Source organism: Polypterus senegalus, chromosome 4, assembly GCF_016835505.1.
Source record: "Polypterus senegalus isolate Bchr_013 chromosome 4, ASM1683550v1, whole genome shotgun sequence".
Classification (NCBI taxonomy): Eukaryota; Metazoa; Chordata; class Cladistia; order Polypteriformes; family Polypteridae; genus Polypterus; species Polypterus senegalus.
This window is the reverse complement of record NC_053157.1, coordinates 207,359,116-207,382,488: the sequence shown is the minus strand read 5'-3', so window position 1 is coordinate 207,382,488 and position 23,373 is coordinate 207,359,116. Positions and strand designations below refer to the sequence as shown.

Here is a 23,373-nt window from a genome sequence, read left to right as displayed (position 1 = left end):
ATGATTAATACATGCTTTAATGCATTTCATCATGAAAATCATATCAAGTATTTATCTTAGCATTTGAAATTTGTTCAGGGAGCAGGAATATCATGAAATTAATGTATTCTGTATTCTGTGCAAGAGGAAGTCAATTTAAGAAGCACGTAGCGATTAACCAGGCTCGGGGAACACTTAACACAAAGCATGTAATGTGCTACGTAACTTATGATGGGGTTTGAGAAAATGTATTAAATTTTAATTTTAAGATGAAGTTTAGTTTACGATGTTCTACTTTAATGAAAAATTACGAGAATAATTTTTTCGTTTTTCAAAGTGTAAACCCACAATAAAAGACGAGATGAAGCGTGCTGTGGTATTACAAATAGAGATGGGACAGAACTGGTGATATAACTTCAGGGAGCATTGGTCCAAACGTGCTTTGTCCCCTGGTGGCTTTGGACAGGTTTTGCAGCATGGTGATAGGTACGTGCTGCTGCAAAGTTTTATTCACTTCTGTAATAAACAGAAGCAAATCCCATGGGGTGAGCCAAGCTATAATGCCATGCCTAAAGTTCATAAAGTTTCAGAAGATGAAAAGAGGAGACAATACAGTTTTCATGCGGGCAGAAAACTTGGTGGCAGTGGAATGGCAAAAGGGTGACTTGTCTCTCTACAGTACACGCTAACAATATATGTGAAAAAATGCAACAACAGACAATTGAAAAGTAGGCACCAAAGCAACACGTATTGTAAGCAGTGCAATGTGGCAATGACTGAAATTGGTTGCTTTGAGCGAGATCAGACTTTGCAGGACTTTGCTGTGTAAAATGTATGTGATATGTATGTGAAATCATAGAGTATGCAGGCTCATACAACATGCAAGACAGTAACATTTGTCAAAAGTAAATATTTTTTGTTGATTTGATATGTTAAACACTTGCTTTGTGTTCTTTTTTTAAAAAATGTTAGTTTTTGGAAAAATATACAGCCCTGGGAGAGAAAAAAAAAAAACAATTAGCCCTAAAAGAGTTAAAACCAAAGTATCTCCAGGTACCGGACATGACTCCTGTTTTTTTTTTTTGGGTCATCATGTTCATCTTTATACTCTGCTACAGCTTATTTCATGCATGCGTGTTTAGCGGTGTAGCAGTGAAAAAGGTTCCCCCTTAAACAGTTTCCCACTGCACCACATTCCGAAATATTGTTTTGCCAATTTAAACTGGTGGTGCAGTATAAGGAAAATCCATATCAAAACAAAAATAAAACGTTTTTCTGTATGAACCGGTATTCCGCCCAGCACTACCATGTATACATCATGACCCAAATGTTCATAGCCCTGAAGCAGCTCCAGCACAACCTGACTTGTCAAGGGACAGTTCTCTCTTTGAAAGAAATACTTTCCTGTATATTTAATTACTTTCAGGCAGAAACCAGTGTTTGCTTCTGCCAGTACAAAATCCTTTATGCCATTCTTTGTGAGCTTGTCTGGCATATATTGGCGAAAATAAAAGGCGTCCCTTGTATTTTATCATAGATTCATCCAAAGACAAATCACCGCCAGACTGATGATGATGTTTATATGTTGGTTCCACAGTGTCAAGTAGGGGCTGAACTTTATACATGGGGTTATAGCCTGGTTATCACAGAAGTGAATAAAACTTTGCAGCAGCACGTACCTATAACACGGCATAACCTGGCCTAAGCCACCGGGGAACAAAGCACATTTGGACCAATACTCCCTGAAGTTATATCACCAGTCTAGTCCCATCTCTATTTGTAATGCCACAAAGCCCTTCATCTCGTCTTCTGTTGTGGGTTTCCACTTTGAAAAACGAGAATGCGGTACAAGCAAAGCCTGCGATTCAAAAAAATTGCTTTGCATACCTGTTTGTCTTGTCTGACAGTTGCTGAAAAGCAGCCTCCAGATAGAACAGCCTGAAGTAGTCCAGCAGCTGGTAATCTGTCGTGTCCAACAGCAAGCCATGCTGTCTTGTGAAGTCTAGTAGCCAGTTTGGCTCCCGTGGATCAATGTCTGGGTATTCCTCCCACACGAACCTTGCCGTAGGTGCATCGGCTGCGTGAATGCTCTCAGCTGGCAGCCCATCGGCTTACTCTCTTGCTCGATCTCCTGATCACACTCAACAAATCAGAGTCCGACTCCGTGATAATGTGCAAAACATCGTCTGCTGAGTATTTTCTTTTCTGCACTCGCTTCGCTCCCTCGTGAGATGTCGATGACATCTTGCCTTTGTTTACATTTGTTTACATTTCGTAACTCACGCACACGTAAGGATTAGATCAAACATTCCCCCAAGCAGTGAGGGAATGCCTGTGATGTAACAGTGAGTTTTGCCACCATTAACAGCTGGATGTCGACTTTTGTCTGTGTGCCCTCAACCCCTCCTGTCGACAAAAGTCGACATCCACCCTAAAAGAGTTAAGCTTTCTTCATGGTTCCTTTTCTTTCCTAATTTATTATAACTGTCAATCATGTAACTGTTTATGTTCTTTATCCTTACTTTTTACCAAAGTTAACTAGTCATTCCATTGCTTCCTTCCCTACTGTGAAATCCTCTCATTTATTGTTAACAGATATAAACTCAGCTATTTACTGTCCTCATGATATGCCTGCCTCCACATCACCCTTAACCCTCACGCACTATCAAGATGCACACTCGCACTTCATTGTCAATGTTTGCTTACTCTTGGGCAGTTTAGAAGGGATTTTATTTATATATACATATTTAAAGTACAAAAAAAGCTGTTAAAACTACTGCCAGATTCCTTCTTGATGGTCAAAAACAAAAAGTTAAGACAAGATGCTATATTAATTAAGCTTTGTGCGTAAGCATCATGCATTACCAGACTCACTCTCAGTGCAAGTCATCAGGAAGGATGATGTCAGCATGTTGTACAGGCTCTATGTTTCATTACATGTTCTAAACACCTGTCCATGTGTCATCTCAGGGTACTTTTTAACTTAAAACGGGCACAGGCCTACTTGTAGTATTTGATTTGAAGTACTGTTAAATTTGTGGTAATTATGTATGCATTCATGATTCTTTTCAGAACAGCTGAAAGCTGCAACACCTTTCTCAGCCGTTTGTAACATAGTACAGTAACAATATTCAGTGTCGCTAGCTACAGTATTGTGAAATTTTGGCAGGTATATAAATGTGTTCAGCATGAGTCAAGGAGAAAGGTGATCTCTTGATAGGGTCTGTTTCCACATTCATTTGTAAGAAGGGCACTGCAGAAAGTAAAATCTACAGATAATTACACTGGAAGTAGCATCTCTGTGAGCACAAAAGAGTTGGGAGAGTAAGGTCCTATGAAGTCTAAGCATATAGGTATCAGAATTTGGATCCATTCCAGAATAGTTTGAAATTGAGTTGTAATGTAAACTGATGTGCAGTTCTACATACAGTCAGAAGGAATATTGAATGTAAATAAAAGTAGCATTGATCTGCAGAAAGCTAATTTAAGTAATTTAGAGGTTTTAAATTAACACACTGTGGTCATTCTGGATTTATTGTGTGGAGGCAGTTATTTATTCTTCTTACCTACTTGGTTCAAAGACCAGTAAAATGAAGGTTATATTATAAAAATGGATGACTTTAAATGAACATTTAAAAATTGGCCTAGAATGCGCTAGAAGCTTTTCTAAGCTATTTCTGAGGAACCAGGCGTTTCCTTGGACTAAGGGGTAGATCCATCCTTGTCAGGCTAAAGTAACTAAACAAGTAATGATTTTTACCTTTTTATGCTCACTGCAGGTCCCGCAGGTCAATTTCTTTGCACATATTCAAAGTCTCTGCAGAGTTGAACAACATATCTGGCTGGCTGTATTGGACCTAAATAACTTGTTAGCTTTTAGTTTTGCTGTTGTGGAATGTGTACTACAGTGGTATGAAAAACTATTTGCCCCCTTCCTGATTTCTTATTCTTTTGCATGTTTATGTCACAATGTTTCTGATCATCAAACACATTTAACCATTAGTCAAATATAACACAAGCAAACACAAAATGCAGTTGTTAAATGATGGTTTTTATTATTTAGGGAGAAAAAAAAAACAAACCTACATGGCCCTGTGTGAAAAAGTAATTGCCCCCTTGTTAAAAAATAACCTAACTGTGGTGTAACTCACCTGAGTTCAATTTCCGTAGCCACCCCCAGGCCTGATTACTGCCACACCTGTTTCAATCAAGAAATCACTTAAATAGCAGCTGCCTGACACAGAAGTAGACCAAAAGCACCTCAAAAGCTAGACATCATGCCAAGATCCAAAGAAATTCAGGAACAAATGAGAACAGAAGTAATTGAGATCTATCAGTCTGGTAAAGGTTATAAAGCCATTTCTAAAGCTTTGGGACTCCAGCGAACCACAGTGAGAGCCATTGTCCACAAATGGCAAAAACATGGAACAGTGGTGAACTTTCCCAGGAGTGGCCGGCCGACCAAAATTACCCCAAGAGCGCAGAGACGACTCCTCCGAGAGGTCACAAAGGACCCCAGGACAACGTCTAAAGAACTGCAGGCCTCACTTGCCTCAATTAAGGTCAGTGTTCACGACTCCACCATAAGAAAGAGACTGGGCAAAAACGGCCTGCATGGCAGATTTCCAAGATGCAAACCACTGTTAAGCAAAAAGAACATTAGGGCTCGTCTCAATTTTGCTAAGAAACATCGCAATGATTGCCAAGACTTTTGGGAAAATACCTTGTGGACTGATGAGACAAAAGTTGAACTTTTGGAAGGCAAATGTCCCGTTACATCTGGCGTAAAAGGAACACAGCATTTCAAAAAAAGAGCATCATACCAACAGTAAAATATGGTGGTGGTAATGTGATGGTCTGGGGTTGTTTTGCTGCTTCAGGACCTGGAAGGCTTGCTGTGATAGATGGAACCATGAATTCTACTGTCTACCAAAAAATCCTGAAGGAGAATGTCCGGCCATCTGTTCAACTCAAGCTGAAGCGATCTTGGGTGCTGCAACAGGACAATGACCCAAAACACACCAGCAAATCCACCTCTGAATGGCTGAAGAAAAACAAAATTGACTTTGGAGTGCCTTAGTCAAAGTCCTGACCTGAATCCAATTGAGATGCTATGGCATGACCTTAAAAAGGCGGTTCATGCTAGAAAACCCTCAAATAAAGCTGAATTACAACAATTCTGCAAAGATGAGTGGGCCAAAATTCCTCCAGTGCCTGTAAAAGACTCATTGCAAGTTATCCTGACCTTGATTGCAGTTATTGCTGCTAAGGGTGGCCCAACCAGTTATTAGGTTCAGGGGCAATTACTTTTCACACAGGGCCATGTAGGTTTGGATTTTTTCTCCTAAATAATAAAAACCATCATTTAAAAACTGCATTTTGTGTTTACTTGTTATATTTGACTAATGGTTAAATGTGTTTGATGATCAGAAACATTTTGTGTGACAAACATGCAAAAGAATAAGAAATCAGGAAAGGGGCAAATAGTTTTTCACACCACTGTATATAGTTAATTTATATTGACCACTGTATCAGTAATTTCTTGGTCAGTTGTGTAAAGGATTTTCTTGGATTGTTGTATTTAAATGTGTGCATTAGTAATGGTTAAGGAATGATGGTAATTGTACATGGCTTCTGTTTTCCTCCACCTCTTTCTGTCATTTTCATGATTTTAATGGTGCTGTCACAGCATTTGATGCAAAACATAAATTTTAGTTTAGATATTTATTATACTGTATAGTACTTGTTAGTCTCACTGGAGTTGAACCATAACATCGCAGAAGAGTACATACAATGCATAGTACAGTGATGCAGTACATCAAACACTTATTACTAAGGACTATAGCAGTGAACAGTACCAGAAATATCAGTAAACATGCATCAGTATATCCTTCTAGTTTGTTCAGACTTTGTGTTTGCTGTCTTTTAGTCATAATGTTAGAAATAAAAACCTATGTCTAAACTGCAGTTGTATTTGTTATACATGCACTCTGCATCATTTCGTTCAAAGAGATCAGCCACATTAAATAAACTTCTATTTAAAAGCAATATATGTTATAAATCTATAGAGTATTATATTTGGCAAACTATCTTAAGAAAATTCATAAAATCTCTCTGAATTTGTGCATTTTATGTTTTTAATTGTGCTTCCTATTTGAGGTTGGGATTTGTAATTTTTTTTTTTTTTTTTCTGGTGTGTGTGTAAAAGCGTTTCAGACTTTGACCACATTGCTCCTTTGGTGCTCTATGGAGCTGGGAAGATCGCATTAAAGGTTTTGTCATTTTGGCTTGAAGTCTTATTACTCTGTTTTTGTGTCTATTGATCGTTTACATTGTCATCTTCATTTGACTGGACTGTTAAAGAAGAAATCAATAATTCTGTTTGTGTTTTTAACTTTCAGCTTTGCATTATTCTTGGAAAATTGTGTGCCAGTTGCAAATTCCTTGAACATTGGCTTTGGGAACCCACTACTATTGGGTCCCTCATCTTTGCAGCTCGCCCAGATTAAGACGCAGCTGGCTCTTCACCAGTTGAACTGTGTCACTTCTAGCAGCTTCTCTTCACCAACATTGTCACTTCTCAACCAGGCTTTACTAAAACTTACAATGTCTAACCCAATGTTTAATCCAAGAGCACGTTTTCCTGGGCAGAGGCCAATGGTGCCGAACCAGTTTGCCATGAATCAACAAATGTCTATGATGATGGGCCCGGGACATATGGCTTCTCAAGGTATGGTGTCTTCTGGACCACCTGGAAGGATGCCTCAGATGATGAATCAGCAAATGGGATTTCAAGGTCCCCCCCAAAGATCTCTTCCTCCTCACCCAGAAATGCAGCCAAGAATGGAGATGCAGGCTCGAGGTCCACAGGATGACAGTCGCATGTTGGCACAGGGTTTGCAGCAGATGAACCCCAGAATGATGAAAGGCAAAGTGGAAGATTTGGCAGGTGTAAGAGATCAACATATGGTCAAGGTTCCTGAAGACAGAGATTCTGAATGGATTTCCTTCAAGCCTCCACCTGAAAAGTTGTTTGCCTCTGGAATGGGAGATGCCCCAGAGAGAAACCAAGCCAGAGGAGGAGCAGCAGAGAATCATCCAGGTGCCCCAGCAGGAAGACGCCCAACTGTCTACATAAATGAAAATGCCACCAGCATATTGGCCAGTTTTGGACTTTCTAACGATGACCTGGAAGAGCTAAGCCGATATCCAGACGATCAGCTCACCCCAGACAATTTGCCCTTTATTTTGAGGGATATTAGATTAAGAAAAATGAAAAGGCAGATTTCTGATGTGGATCATTCCAAATCCTCTTCTGTGGGTGGAGATTCTCTGAGCAGTGAGTCCAGACAGAGCAAGATCATCGATTATGGACATTCAAGTAAATTCAGTATTCCTGAGGAGGATTCACCTCTTTATAAGAGAGACTTGCCATCAAAAGAGTTGACTAAGGAGGATATAGTTACTTCTGCACCCCCTAGTACACAGCCTAAATTTTCCCTTGATACTCTTGTGTCTGCTTCCTCCTTTAGCTTTAAGGTTGATGCTGGTCATGGGTCTGTTTTCTCAGACCCTGTTAAAACAAGCTCACCTTTGAGCAAGGACTTGCCGGTCGATCGACGGCCGCAACTAAGTGAAGCGGCTAGTCAGAAATCAGACGGGCTCAACCAAGCTTCAGTGGGGATTGCCAGCTCTACCCCAACCAACCCTCCTAGGGTTACACAAATAGAAGCTGGTGTATTGGCGAAAGAAACCTTCACCATGATGAAAACGCCCTGGGCTTCAGCGTTTCCTCAAAATGAGCCCTCGGTGGGCAAGAGACTGCCAACCCCTAGCATGAAGAATGATTACTACGCTGCCTCCCCGAGAATCTTTCCACATACTTGTTCACTGTGTAACATAGATTGTGTTCAGTTGCAGGTGAGTGGTCTGTTAGTATTGTATAAGTTTTTACTGATGGCTGTTTAGATTGCACCCTGTGATGTATGTTGAAAATCTTTACAACGAAACGTTAAATGTAACGGAGTACAGTGTAACCTCGGGTCACGACCGTAATTCATTCCAAAACTCTAGTCACAACCCAATTTGGTCACGACCCAAAGTAATTTCCCCCATAGGATTGTATGTAAATATAATTAATCCGTTTCGGACCGTACGAGCTGTAAGTAAATATATATATTTTTTTAAAGGTTTCTAAGCACAAAAATAGTACCATAGAATGCACAGCGTAATAGTAAACTAAATGTAAAAGCATTGAATAACACTGAGAAAACCTTGAACAGAGAAAACTAACCTTGCAGTCTCTTTAAAAACAAGCTTGGTGCATTCTTTAACTGCCTTCTCGCGCTCTCTCTCTCTCTCTCTCTCTCTCTGCTCGTTCTCTCGCTGCACAGCGAATGCACAGGGAGAGACTGAACATGTGCGGAAATCATCGGTGCGTACGAACCGGAAGGGAAACTGGCTTGTTCGTCACCCGAGCGTGTGGTCGTGAACAGATGAAGTCTGGCAAACTTTTTGATGGTAACCCGATCTGTACGTGGTCCGAGATGTTCATGACCCGAGGTTCCACTGCACTGAGATATTTGTTGCTAAACCACATTTTCAGTATTGCTGGTGTTTCTTTTTTTTGTTTTGTTTTTTTTTTAAAATAAAGATTATTTGATACCTTGTTTTTTTCATGTAGCTAAAGATATAAACAATAATGGATTTTATTAATAAATGTAAATTATAGACAAATGATGAACCACAAGTCCAAACTTGATTTAGCAAATTAAAGTTAATCTCTTGTAACAATAAATTAAGGGAAATTAAACTACTGTAATTGTTCTGTGTATTTAATCAATTTTGATTTTCAGTTAAATTTTGATGATTTTTATTAATTTTAGTATTTTAAGCCCTATTGTGTCTGTGTACATGTTAAAACTTCTGTGAAAGTAACTAAATGCTGCTCACTGGAACATATGGATATTGGTTTCAGATAGCAAGTGATGTTGTATATCTGTTCCAAAACAGCAGTTGTTTTGAAATTATCATCCCCTAAGATTTGCTTTAAATTAAAACTTGGAGGAGAATGCCTTGCAGTTCTTGTCACCTAAACAGATTTTGTTTGTTTTTTTTGTTTTTTTTATAGCGGTTTTCTATTTGACGAAAGGCATCTTTTTCAACGATGTTTTATGTATGCTAGTTAATAGTGAAGTCACACCCTCCTTGACACATCATCACATTGACTACATTTGCATCAACACCTCAGCTAGTTTTCTGAAAATGTTTGTTCCCTGTTTGTATAGGTAGTTGTGTACATTAAACAGGTGTTTGAATGAACAGATTCACTTTTTCATTATAATTTTGTGTCAAATATCAAACTTATTTAAATTTTTATGCCTATATTTATAGGGTTGTCACATTTACTGAGTGCGATGAGTCTTACCATGTGCTCATCAACATTTAACCAGTTGCCACTCTCCAGTACCTTAATTAGAGTATAACTACCTAATCTTGAAGCTTCTTCTGTCTTCCATACCAGAAAAATCTTGTAACATATTCATCATACTCTAATAGCATTATTGAAGAATTACAATTCCATGGATCACCTGTCTACCAGTATAGCACAACTTTGGAATAATGTCTGTTCATAGATTAAATACACAATTGCAAAGGAAAGTTTGAACTTTTTGTAATGTTCTACATTCTTGCATGACTGACTCCTGAAATGAGTTAAATCTTTATTTAAGTCTTAGTAATGGAACCCAGTAGTCTAGTTTAGCAATTGAGGTGGTCCTGTTCCAAAAGATGTTGGGAGCACACACTGATACAGCGCATTGCCGCATCCACCACATAACGAACCAACTCAGGATCCCAGGTTAGGACCTGAGTGTAGTCCTGCAATGGTTGCCACCTCAGCACCACAGAAGTTCAAACGGAGTTGAACCAGTGTGAGGTTTTTTTATGTTGTCTGGAGTGCCAATTCTGCCACCAACCCCCAGGTTTTTCCATGCAGGGCTGGATGCAGATTAACGTCATTCCCACAATGGAGCAATTGCAGGTTAAGGGCTTTACTCAAGGGCCCAACGAAGTAGAGTCACTTTTGGGATTTACAGGATTCGAACCACCAGCTTTCCATTACCAGTTTACATGTGCAAATCCCTAATTTACGAGCCACCACTCTGCCCCAATTTTTTTTTTTTGTCCCTTTTCCACAAAAAGAATAAAGTATGAGATGACTGCAGATCCTTAGCTGTCAGTCTAGGGCTGTTAGTCTCTTTGGCTCTTTGAGTATCACATCGTGGCCCATTGCGGTGATAATGGTTATTTATTAGATCAAATCACCATTAGTGGGTAGAACAGGGGGTTCCTACTTGTATTCCTTTCATGAAATACCAGATTGTAGACCAGTGAAAGACTACCATTTTAGAAATGCTATTGAAAACTTTTCTACCTTTTTATGAGCTTCAGTAGGTGAACGTTTTTTAATTTAACTCGCGTCCGTGGTCTGTTATTGTTTAACAATAGCATTCCTACCTAACACACACACACACACACAAACAAACCTGTATGACCTTATCTTATCAAATTGCCAGCTGATAGCCGCCTTTGTTTTGCATGTGTGTCAATTCGTGGCACTCGCCCATTCCCCATTCAGTCAGCCGTCTGGCCCTTTATTATATTTAAATATAACTGCTTGAATTTGAGTTTTTATTTTTTACTCTTCAGTTGCGCTTCTGTGACCTAACCGGCGCACAGATCTAAATTGCCATTTAGCATTAACTTTTGCAACTAACAAACCTACACAGAATGTCACTCAAAAGAAATGTACTTATTATATCCAGTATGACTGCTTGAATGTGAAACACACACAAGCACACATACAGGAAAATGTCTTTATTTGGAAGCGCTATTTGTACTTCTCAGTCTAAGCATTCAGCAACATGTAATTTAAACTGTTTTTTTTATTTTTGTTCTTGAATAAAAGCACACTTGTCATTCATTTTATGAAAGTGTTTTGTTTTATATTTCATGTCTTCATTCAAAAACAATATTTGGACTTGTATTCACAGTAATGAAACAATTTGACTTCTATCCATTAATAAAGCCAATTGAAAAGAAATCGTTAAAATAACATGTTGCTGTGAATGTGTAAAGACTGTGAAGTCTAAATATCAGTCGGTACAAAATAGATGTTTGCATTCATGTGTGTGCTTGCATGTTTCATTTCCAGCCAGTTACATTTGATTTAATAAAATCGTACTTTTGATCTTTGTCAGTAAAAGTCTGTGTAAATCTGATACTTGTATCAGGCAGTGCAAAAAGACAGATTTATCAGTGCCTTTCTAATTACCAAAAGGTGACAAAAGCTCGATATATGGAGCCATTTCTGAACAAATAACAGTGACATTCAACAGTGTTGAATCCGAGTGATTATCAATTTTTTGTGAAAATTGCAGCAGTTTATTTATTAGCCAATGTGAAGAAGTTGTCCGTTACACTTCTGCCCTTGTTCAGAAACTGTTTCATAAGCCTCTTGAGGACATTTTAGGAAATCCCTTCCCCTGTAGGATGACTGGCAGCACATGAAGGATTTATATGCAAAGTGCTATGTGGCTTTTCAAGTGAATGCAGAACCTTTTTAGAAATAGACAACAAAATACTTCAAACAGTCACGTTCAATGCAACTCCTTATTTAGGAAGGTCAACAGACGACTTCTTCACATCACTGTCGCTGGTTAATAGACTGTTACAATGTTAATAAAAAACATGTTTACATTCTTCTCCCCCCAGAGATCTGACACTGTATTATTTCAGTCTTTCTTTTGTAATAAAATTATAATGTGTATATATAGAGCCTATGTCGTATTCTAACCCTAATTCACATGAACATGTCATTTGAAATATTTATTTGTATTCGCCTTTATTCTGGGATCAAAGCACACTTGTCTCGTTACTGTGAAAGTCCAGATAATTCCATATAAAGACATTTTCATGCATGTATGTATTTGTGTGCATTTCGCATGTAAGCAGTCCTATTGGATATATTCAATACATTTCTTTTGAGAAATAGTCTGTATAGGTTTGTTGGAAAAGTTAATGCTAAATGGCAATTTAGGTCTGTGTGCTGGTGGTTATATTTGATATAATAAACATACATTTGCTTTGTGGAACACGCATCAAGTTTATGTATTTCAAATGATAAATCATTACATACAGTATATCAACCAGCACTCGCCCATCCCCCATTCAGCCAACTGTTTTCCCCTCCTGACACTTGCTCTCAGTTTATTACCGCCAGCTCAAATCTTCTCCCTTATAGTTTAATCTTCTGAGTTGAAGATTTTATATAGAAAATTAGAAAATTGTATATCGTTATTTGAAATACTTTTCTTGTGCGTTCCTGGTCTACAATTATCTATGTAAATATACAATGAAACAAGAAATGTTAGGTCTTGTAGACATAAAGCTAATGTATGTGTTTATTATACAGAGCTTATATCACATTTGGGTAATTATGATAGCACTGATAATTTTGTCTTTTTAGTGTTGACGGAGTATCATAAATTTGCATAGACTGTTACTGGCTCAGGTCAAAAGTCACATTCTTTACACATTCACTGCAAGACATTGTTTTGTTACACTGTGTGTGTGTGTGTGAAGTCCTTATGTTATGTAATGTGTATATATCAAGCTTATCGTATGTTGCGTTATGGTAATTATAAAGGCACTGATAAAAAATGTTCTTATTGCACTGATTTGTATAAATACCTTGCCTTTACATGTGAAACATGAAACACAGTTATCCACATGAATGCAAACGTCTGTTTTGTACCAACTGATATTTGGACTTCAGTCTTTACACATTCACAGTGACATGTCATTTGAACGATTTCATTCGGTTTTATTCTTGGATAAAAGCCAAATTGTTTCATTACTCTGAATGTGAAGTACAAATATTAAGACATGGAATATAAAAGAAACATTTTCACAAAAGTAATGATGGAACAAGTGTGCTTTTATTCAAGGATAAAACTGAATTAAAAAAAAAATTGTTCAAATGACATGCTGCTGAAGGTTACAGACTGGAAAGTCCAAATAGCATTTCCTAATTAAGACATTTTCTTGCAGTTGTATTTGTGTGTGTTTCACTGAATGCTAAATGACAATTTAGAGCTATGTGCTGGTTGACATCACAGAAGTGCAATTATCAAAAATGTAAAAACCTCACATTCAGGTGGTTATATTTGATATTATAAAAACAATTTGCTTTGTGTATACAAGACCTAACATTTCTTGTTTCATTGTAAATTTATAATGATTGTTGTAGAAATTGAGACGCATGAAATGTACGTATTTCAAATAACAATATATCGTTGCTCCTATATCTCCTAATAAGGCTTTGTCCTATAAAATATTCAACACACACTTGAGTTTGTGAGATGATTCGATCTGGCAGTGCTAAAAATAGTCTTAAGTGTCAGAAGGTGCAAATGAAAGGCTGAATGGGAGATGGTTCAGCGCTGTTAATTGATGCATTTGCAAAACAAAGGTATTTATCAGCAGACAGATGCTATACAATACAATTTATTTTTGTATAGCCCAAAATCACACAAGAAGTGCTGCAATGGGCTTTAACAGGCCCTGTCGCTGTACTGATAAGGACATATGCTTTTCCTCACTTTTGTTTTGGGGAAAGTTGGCTTACCAGGAAGAATGAAAATTTTCACAGGTTTTGGGAATTCTGCTGGTAAAAACCAGACTTTTTCTGTCTTTAGTGTTTCACTTGCCTAGTTCTATTAATTTGCAGTACGCATGTCAACTCTACTCCTTGCATCCTCACCATTTCACTGACCTTGTCTTATTTACACACATGTATTCTGTCTTGTTCCCACTAACCTTCATTCCTCTCCTCTCAAGAGTATATCTCCACCTCTCCAGGGTCGTCTCAAACTGCTCCCTACTATCGCTACAGATCACAATGTTATCAGCAAACATCATAGTCCACAGTGTCAACCTGTACATAACCATTGTAAATAAAAGGGCTCAGAGACGATCCCTGATATAATTCCACCTTTAACTTGAATGCATCCGTCACTCCTACCACAGACCCCACCACTGTCACACTTCCCTCGTACATATCCTGTACGACTCTTACATACTTCTCTGCCACTACCGACTAACTTGTACAATACCACAACTCCTCTCGAGGCACCCTGTCATATGCTTTCTCCAGGTCCACAAAGATGCAATGCAGCTCCTTCTGGCCTTCTCTAAACTTCTCCATCAACACCCTCAGAGCAAACATCACATCTGTGGAGCTCTTTCTTGGCATGAAACCATACTGCTGCTCACTAATCATCACCTCACTTCTTAACCTAGCTTCCACTACTGTTTCCCATAACTTCATGCTGTGGCTCATCAATGTTATCCCCCTGTAGTTACTACAGTCCTGCACATTCCCCTTAAATATTGGCACCAGTACACATCTTCTCCACTCCTCAGGCATCCTCCCACTTTCCAAGATTCCATTAAACAATCTGGTTAAAAACTCACTGCCATCTCTCCTAAACACCTCCATGCTTCCACAGGGATGTCATCTGGACCAATGGCCTTAACCATTTTTCATCCTCTTCATAATAATAATAATACATTTTATTTATATAGCGCCTTTCCCATGCTCAAGGCGCTTAGAGAATATAAGAGAGAACGGCAGGTTATACAGTATATATCATTGTACAAATCAAATAAAGAAGATTAAGACAGTAAATTCAGAGAAAGCCTAACGGACAACATAATTGATGGTCCAGCACACACACACAGGTTATATGAGGATCTTGACAGAGAGGTAAACTGAGATAAAGGTAATAGTCAATTTAGAGCTAAAAGCTCTAGCTCATAGCTGTCCTTACTTCCTCCTTGGTAATCCATTGCACATCCTGATTCACTATCTCCACATCATCCAACCTGTTCTCTCTGTCTCATTCTCTTCATTTATCAAAGAGGTTAATTTAGCCAAAACAATTAACTGATATGATGCTAGGTTATGACAAATGTGTTTTGAATTTTATGATAAGGTAACTACTGACAGCTAATCATGACACCAGATGGTGGTTGCATGTTTAATTAGCAAGCTAGTAAGAATTTCATTGTAGTCTGTACACTAGATTAAAATGACCCTATAAACTTGCTTTTTCCCATCCTTGACCTTGGAAGCATGATATATTTTATTACTTAACGTAGATCCCGGAATACAAGCCGACCCGGTATATTAACCGACCCCCTTCTCTACTTACTAAATTACATGTATTTGCCGATGACCGGTATTTAAGCCGACCCCCTTCTCCAAGCAAAATTTTCTAAATTTCCTTAAAAGTGTCTCTTCGGGTATATTTATAATGTTTATCGGCGAGAATTTGAGACTGCCGGCATTTTTGATGGAAACCAGGAAGTGATTGTGGAGAAGTTTGGTAAAATGAAATCTTTGTGTTGAAACTGTATACGCAAATAAGGTACATCGGCGGGTGGGTTTCCGGAGACTCGTTATAAATTTGATTAACTTAAATACGCAATACAGTGGACCCTTGACTTACGAACTTAATTCGTTCACAAAGGCTAACCCATAATGCGTTCCAAACCTCCCACTGCAACACTTACTTAACCTTTTCATAATAAAAAAGGGTTGTATAATGTGCATAATTTACCAAAACACATTTTGGTAAATGTGCTTTGACTTGCTTTGCTATTTTACAGACATCTGTCTTGACAGCCCAAAGGTGTTTACCGTCTTTTGTAATCTCCCCTTTTCTGCTAAATATTGGAGTGTGCTGGCAGCCTTTGACTACACTGACGGGCAATCTCGTTACAGTTGTCATTCCTTTGATATGTGGTAAATAGCTCACTCGGAGACACTGACGATGTCCTTGACAAACAAATTCTCTTCAGCATTAACCACTTAATTCTCAAAAGTTGTCCTGTCAACTAGAGGTATGTGTTGTTGGAGTGTTCAGTGTAACAGTGACTGTTGTAGTGTATTCTGATGCCTCTGTTGTTCACTATAGTGAAAGTAATTGCATGTTTAAGCATGTAAAATGTCCCATTAACAAGGTTAACACCAGCACTACTTTAGCTATGCCTGCTATTACATGAAGTTGTCTCGTGTAAACAAAACCAAAAATGGCTCACACACTGACCTCAATCAAAGATACTGGCGCACATGACATTACAAGCCAAAAACTCACTTTATCCCTGTCTATACGCAAACAGGGAATACAGAGTTTCTAACCATCCTCATCCTGGAAAGAGATGTTCAGTAGCTTGGTTTTTCATGGTCCTAAACACAGTTTGCCTGTGGACGAAAGGCCAAAACGCATACAGAAAGCTACATTTTAAAAAAAATACCCTAGTACATGTGGACAGGGTCTAAGGGTATTTTAAAATCCCAACTCCTCATTTTTAGTTGTTGCTGCCATATTCTCAAATGTTTTCATTTACGTCCACCTGTATTGTTTAAGATATCGTCATATGAAAAAGTTTGGCAACCCCTTTCAGCCTGCATAATAATTTACTCTACTTTAAATAAAAAAATAACAGTTGTATGTCTTTAATTTCCTAGGAACATCCGAGTACTGGGGTGTTTTCCTGAACAAAGATTTTTAGTGAAGCAGTATTTAGTTGTATGAAATTAAATCAAATGTGAAAAACTGGCTGTGAAAAAATTTGTGTCCCCTTGTAATTTTGCTGATTTGAATGCATGTAACTGCTCAATACTAATTACTTGCAACACCAAATTGGTTGGATTAGCTCATTAAGCCTTGAACTTCATAGACAGGTTTGTCCAATCATGAGAAATGGTATTTAAGGTGGTTAATTGCAAGTTGTTTCCCTTTGACTCTCCTCTGAAGAGTGACAGCATGGGATCCTCAAAGCAACTCTCAAAAGATCTGAAATCAAAGATTGTTCAGTATCATGATTTAGGGAAAAGCTAAAAAAAGCTATCTCAGAGGTTTAAACTGTCAGTTTCAACTGTAAGGAATGTAATTGGGAAATGGATGGCCACAGGCACAGTTGCTGTTAAACCCAGGTCTGGCAGGCCAAGAAAAATACAGGAGTGGCATATGCGCAGGATTGTGAGAATGGTTACAGACAACCCACAGATCACCTCCAAAGACCTGCAATAACATCTTACAGCGGATGGTGTATCTATACATCGTTTTACAATTCAGCGCAATTTGCACAAAGAACATCTGTATGGCAGGGTGATAAGAAAGAAGCCCTTTCTGCACTCGTGCCACAAACAGTCACTTGTTGTATGCAAATGCTCATTTAGACAAGCCAGATTCATTTTGGAACAAAGTGCTTTGGACTGATGAGACAAAAATTGAGTTATTTGGTCATAACAAAAGGATCTTTGCATGACGGAAGAACACCACCACATTCCAAGAAAAACACCTGCCACCTACTGTCAAATTTAGTGAAGGTTCCATCATGCTGTGGAGTTGTGTGGCTAGTTCAGGGAATGTGGCCCTTGTTAAAGTCGAGGATCGGATGAATTCAACCCAGTATCAACAAATTCTTCAGGATAATGTTCGAGCATTAGGCACAAAGTTGAAGTTATGCAAGGTTTGGATATTTCAACAAGACAATGACCCAAAACAAAGGCATTCGTGCAGAGGGAGAAGTACAATGTTCTGGAATCGCCGTCACAGTCCACTGACTTGAATATCATAAAAATCCAAGTAATGATTGGAAGCAGGCTGTCCATGCTCGGCAGCCATCAGAATTAACTGAACTGGAGAGATTTTGTATGGAAGAATTGTCAGAAATACCTCCATCCAGAATCCAGACACTCATCAAATGCTACAGGAGGCGTCTAGAGGCTGTTATATTTGCAGAAGGAGGCTCAACTAAGTATTGATGTAATATCTCTGTAGTGGTGCCCAAATTTATGCACCTGTCTAATTTTATGATGCATATTGCATATTTTCTGTTAATCCAACTTAATGTCACTGCTGAAATACTACTGCTTCCATAAGGCATTTCATACTGTATATCAAAAGGAAGTTGCTACTTCGGAAGCTCAGGCAATGATAAACAAAAATCCAAAGAATTTAGAGGGGCTCCCAAACTTTTTCCTATGACTGTATAATTGAGTCAAAAGCAGTTGCAACTTCCATCTCATAATTAATCTTTGATGACAGAGTTGTTTTGTATTGGCAATACTGTAAAAATATTAACATATAAATTTGATGTACAGTAGTTGGCAACCTCCCCCATAGTGCTGTATGTAATTGACTATATTCTTGAAATGTAAACTTTTTTGCAGATGGAACACAAGATAGGTTGATATTCTGTTTTGTTGGGCTCAATTGCATGTAGCCTGTGGTTTTGTTCCATTAAGTCTTTAGTTTTAAGAACGGATGTTTTCCACATATACACTACTAAATGTTGAAGAAATGAAAGGTGGTACAATGAGAGAAAAGCTATCATTTGCTTCTAGCACTAAAAGTACTGAAATACTTGTAACGTGCTGTTTTAAAATATGTATTTTTTTGGTACTTTCCAGTACCGGTATGAAGCACAACACTAAAAGCGACACATACAGTATAGCTTACATGATAGTTTTTTGGCAAGATTTCCAACAGTATTTGTTTCTTTAGGCTCAGTGGGTATTTCCCTCTTCAAAGTTTTCTCTATTCCCACAGTTTTTGATGCTGTATATTTTGAACCTTCAACCAAAATCCAATGAGGACACATGAATTAACAAGTAATACATTTTTTATGTCATTTATTGTATGAGTGAAGTTATCCAATGCCAACTATCACTGAATAGTAGTAATGTGCATCTTACACTTAACATAAAATTTAGTCCTATGGAGCAGCACTGATCTAAACAAAACCTTAAAATGCCCTCTAATAGTTAGAAAACATGAGACCCTGTGAAATAATAACACAAGATTTATTAATCTAGTAATTGATGAAGCCAGTTAGTGTTACCCAGTTTTCCTACGGCCCTTGACTTTGAGTACAAATTGTCTCAACTTGGTCAGCCTTAAATCGGCAAATGATTGTTTGGCAGTTGGTATGATGCTCTTGCGGTGAAATGCTGCATTTGTTTTATACCAGATATGATGGAACCCATGTCATCAAAAAAAAAAAATTCCAGTTTGCTTCCATCTACCCATATAACATTCTCCCAACAGATTTTGGGTGAATGGTTGGGAGTAAGTGCTTCCTGATATATGGGGAGTTTCTTGGTTAGATTTGGTTTCAGCCTTAAGACTGATTAATATGCATGTTTTTAGCCAGTCATATTTCTGGTTGTGGAGTCATGAACATTGACCTATGCTGAGAAAAGAGAACTATGCATTTTTATTTGTATTTTTCAGATTTTGACTCCTTGAACAATTTTACACTAGACTTAACTAGCATAATTTTGGCCCCATATTAATGATTCGTCCATAGGTGATCTGTTTGACTTTCTACAGTAGGAGTCCCGGTTCATTAAAAATGACTTTGTATTCTGGAAAGGATTCTAAACTTGTTGTTCTGATCTCTTTAAATATTTTCAATAGTCATGGCATTACGTGCTTGTTCAATTTTTATGAAGAGCCAAAATAATTATTCATAGTGAGCAGGACTAGCTGTAATTGAGCCTTTGTGCGCATCCTATTCTTTTAATTGGATAGTTTTGAAGGGTGATGGTCCTGTTTTTCTGTCTTTAGTAGGAAAAGTACTCTGAAAACATAATGGCTGGTTTTCTATAAATTGCAGGAAATAGCTTTAATCCCAAGCATCTACAATGTTTTTGATATTAAAAGATGGAAAGTCCTTACCGTTTCCCTTTAACATGGGGATGTTTACTTTTTCAATCATTGCTAGCTGGATTACTTTGTTTAGCAGATAATAGAGTGCCCCAAAGGCCTCAAAAACTTTAAGAATTTGCAGTGCAGAGGGAATCAGAATGGGGCAAATTTTCTCAAGGTACTGCATTAAATTTCATCAGGTTTTGACACTAATATCTAATAGGTGATTCTTCAAATGGGGAGAAAAAAGTGTCCTGCTGCGTGGATGTTAGTCATCCCTCTCTCATTCCTAGAAGAGTATAATCTTTAATGTTGCCATTTGTTTCAAAGTCCAATGTTCAGTTGAGCTGGTATCTTATCCAGGGTTGGTTTTTGCCTTGCACCCACAGTGGAAGCGGTCTGTGAAATATGTAATGCAAAAAAATATATCTGCATGGAAAATAGATGAATTTTAAAATGTTACCAAATTGTTTTATTGTTATACACTAACATTCTTCTTGCAGTGTTTTTGCATCTTGTGGTTTAGTGCACAGTAGGCACTTGTATGACAGTCTACTTAATTCTCTTTTGTATCTGACTTTCTAAGTGAAACATTTTAAAAAATACCGATATCCATTTGTTTTTTGAGCAGCATGTCAAAGTCTAGTAGTAAAGAATGGGGCCACTTTCATCAACTGCAATTTCCTATTTAAAGAGGTTTGAAAGTCGTTTCTCAGGTTTTAACAATATAGCTAATGCATTGTATAAACTGTCATCTGAACAGTTGATGATTTTTTTCCTCCTGCTGATTCTGCTTTTTATATTAATTTTATAAGATGGGGTTCCTTATTTTACATGCATTGATGTTTCAGTTGTTCATGTCATGTCAGTTCATTGGATGAACTATGTCCACAAAATTAAATATAATATCTATGGCTGTAATAAAACACTTTGTTGTACTTTGAAATTAAGTCGAATTGTGGTAGCTTGGTTGTTATTTTAAATAATTCAATCCTGGTGTTTGTTGTTAACTTGGTTTGAATATTTTCTTGGAAATGTTTGGAATAGTGTTTTAATTGCATTCTAAGCACTTGTTTCAAATCAATACCTGAAGTATACTGTGTGTGTTTGTGTGTATATATGTAGTATATAGTGTGTGTTTTATCAAAGTTTTGTGTCATTTTGCCATTTTTCTGTCAAATTAAATCTTTTCATTAAGTCTGTATGAAAATGAAAAGGGGCATTATTAAATCCCTCCTCCTCTAAAACTAAAACTGGAGTGAACTTTGTGGTTGGTGAAGTCAGAAACAGCACAAAGTGTCTAAAATTGGATGAGGAAAATCGCATTTAAGATTCCTTCAGGCACTGTGCTATACAGACTTTCTTGCTGGGACTTTGGATTGTTATTTATCTTGTATAATGTCACAAAGAAATACTGAAGTGAAGAGGATATAATGGTGGAGACTTCGGAGAGACTGAAATGACTAAGGACGGAGACCACACTAAAGGACTGTATTGGCTGCCTCTTCAGTGTACCGAAGATTTTGTCATGTTTACACTGGACCGAATGCCATCAGGAGAAGAAATTCACTTGTGAAACATAATCATTGATTTGATCTGTGACCTTAAAGATGTTTCAGCAGTGGTAAATCTGAACTTACACTTTTGAGTAGGAAGGTTGAGATGCTACAATGTTATCTCCTCCTCCCTATGTTTTGTTTAAAATGTACTAATGACTCCATTTTCCCTATCCTTCAGGTATACTTCAACCTGAAAGTTTAACAGTTTGCTTACGTATTATCAAATGCAATGTATAATTCCCACGGTATTACCCTACTTTGGACACATGCACAGTTAAAAAAATCAAAACATTTAAAAATTTACACCAGAATTTAATAAAGTTGCTACTTTTGCACACAGCAGAAATAAATATACTATTTTAACTAAAACTATCAGTTTCTGACAGTTTAAATATTGAAGACAATGTTAAAGGCTAAGATTTTACTTAGCATTTTGAGGTTTGATTTTGAGTGTAAATTTTATCTTTGTGAGTAAAAGAAAAAAATACTAGAAGGGCACAAGTCTTGTGTTGGATCAACACTTCATTATTAAAAGAAAAGCTGATTTAAATCCGTAATCCTCGATTTTATACCGTAAATTGTAACAGCTTTTGTGTACGTTAACCAAATTATTTGTTTAGTGTTTTAGAATTTTCTAATTCGGGCTTAAATAAATCAAAATTTGTTTGTTAATTACTCCAAAATTTTGATAAGTACAATTTAAAATGATCATGTTAATTGGTGTATTTACCCCCTCCCTTGATTTTTATAGGATTGGATTGAGCATCAAAATACCAGTCTTCACATTGAAAATTGCAGACATTTGCGCCAGCGGTAAGAACAATAAAGTTTATAGTCTGTAGCATTTTTGTTGTTACAATAAGTTTTCTGGCTTGATGTGCTTTCTCACTTACTCCACCTAATAGGTTTTTCTACTCTACAGCTTATATTACTGAGTAAAAGACTGTGAATTATGATTACAGTAATATAAATGTTTTGAAGTTCTAGAGGTGAGCAGGAACTTGAAAAGAAACTGATCACTCAATTTATTGGTGTTTGAGGTTAATTTTTTTCCAAATAAAGAGGAACTGATTAGCCCTTTTGAAATCCACAGGCCTGCAGGTGGCCAGGAACACAACCTGGGAGGTTCCCTGTATTTAAAATCTTACTTTTAATAATTAGTTTAACTTGGTATGAAAGGAGAGACAACAAAATGGGCCTCAATATGCACCTCTAAAAATGACCACAGAGGATCTCTCTAGAGCAATCAATGTCACTAACATCACTGCAACAAGGGGAAAATTTGTAGTGTTCCTAGGACTGTACGCATAATCCTCTCAAATGAGGTGGGTTATTTTGGTATGATATATGGACTTGCTCTTTTCTTTTCTACATTTCTAGTAATTTTCTTACTAGATCAGTGTTCCTTAGACAATCGGTCAGGTTTTGACAGGTTGCCATATGAATGTTTAGTAAAACTTTCTGTGTACATCCAGGCTTGAATTCTGCAGTGTGTTAAGCCGCCTGCTATTTAAGCATACTGTTAATTGCAGCAGTATTTGTAAAAATGAAATTGATGCATCGCCCACCTCCAGTGTGTCCTGTAACAGTCCTGTTAAGCAATTTGTCTTAAGAAGACTGACTGCAAAAAAATGTACAAGAAAGAGGAAGAGCGGATAGGCACTGACATAGATGAGCTTAAGATGAAGAGAACGTAACACTAGGATCAAATGTTAAAATGAAAAATATAGGTGCAGGAGAATGAATGTGACAATTTTCAGGGTGTTACGAAAAGTGACCCAAGTAGGTGCATGTGGTATGAGCTCAACACTGAGATCATGATATTGTCCACAATCCTGCCAATTCTGATCTCATATCACGATATCAATAAATTCTTCCAAGTTAGTTAAATTATAGAAATTGAGACAATGCAGCTGGAAATATTTTCCTATATTGTATAAATGCTTTTATGAAAAATCCGAGGTGGAACAGTATGACCATAAATCTTAACATTTTCAGGTTTTTGTTTGATTTATTTAAGTACTAGATGTGTGATAGTATAAAAAGTA

General features: G+C 37.4%; 1 protein-coding gene across 8 annotated transcripts in view; it reads left to right on the top strand.

Moving 5' to 3' along the window:
• znf638 (zinc finger protein 638) overlaps positions 1 to 23,373 on the top strand; it is a 244,564-nt gene that overhangs the window by 122,451 nt on the left and 98,740 nt on the right. For all 8 annotated transcript variants that reach the window (XM_039751902.1, XM_039751905.1, XM_039751903.1 and 5 more), the window contains exons 2-3: positions 6,381 to 7,899; positions 22,077 to 22,138. In XM_039751902.1, coding sequence (XP_039607836.1) covers positions 6,381 to 7,899; positions 22,077 to 22,138 — 1,581 coding nt within the window. The remainder of the gene's footprint in view (positions 1 to 6,380; positions 7,900 to 22,076; positions 22,139 to 23,373) is intronic.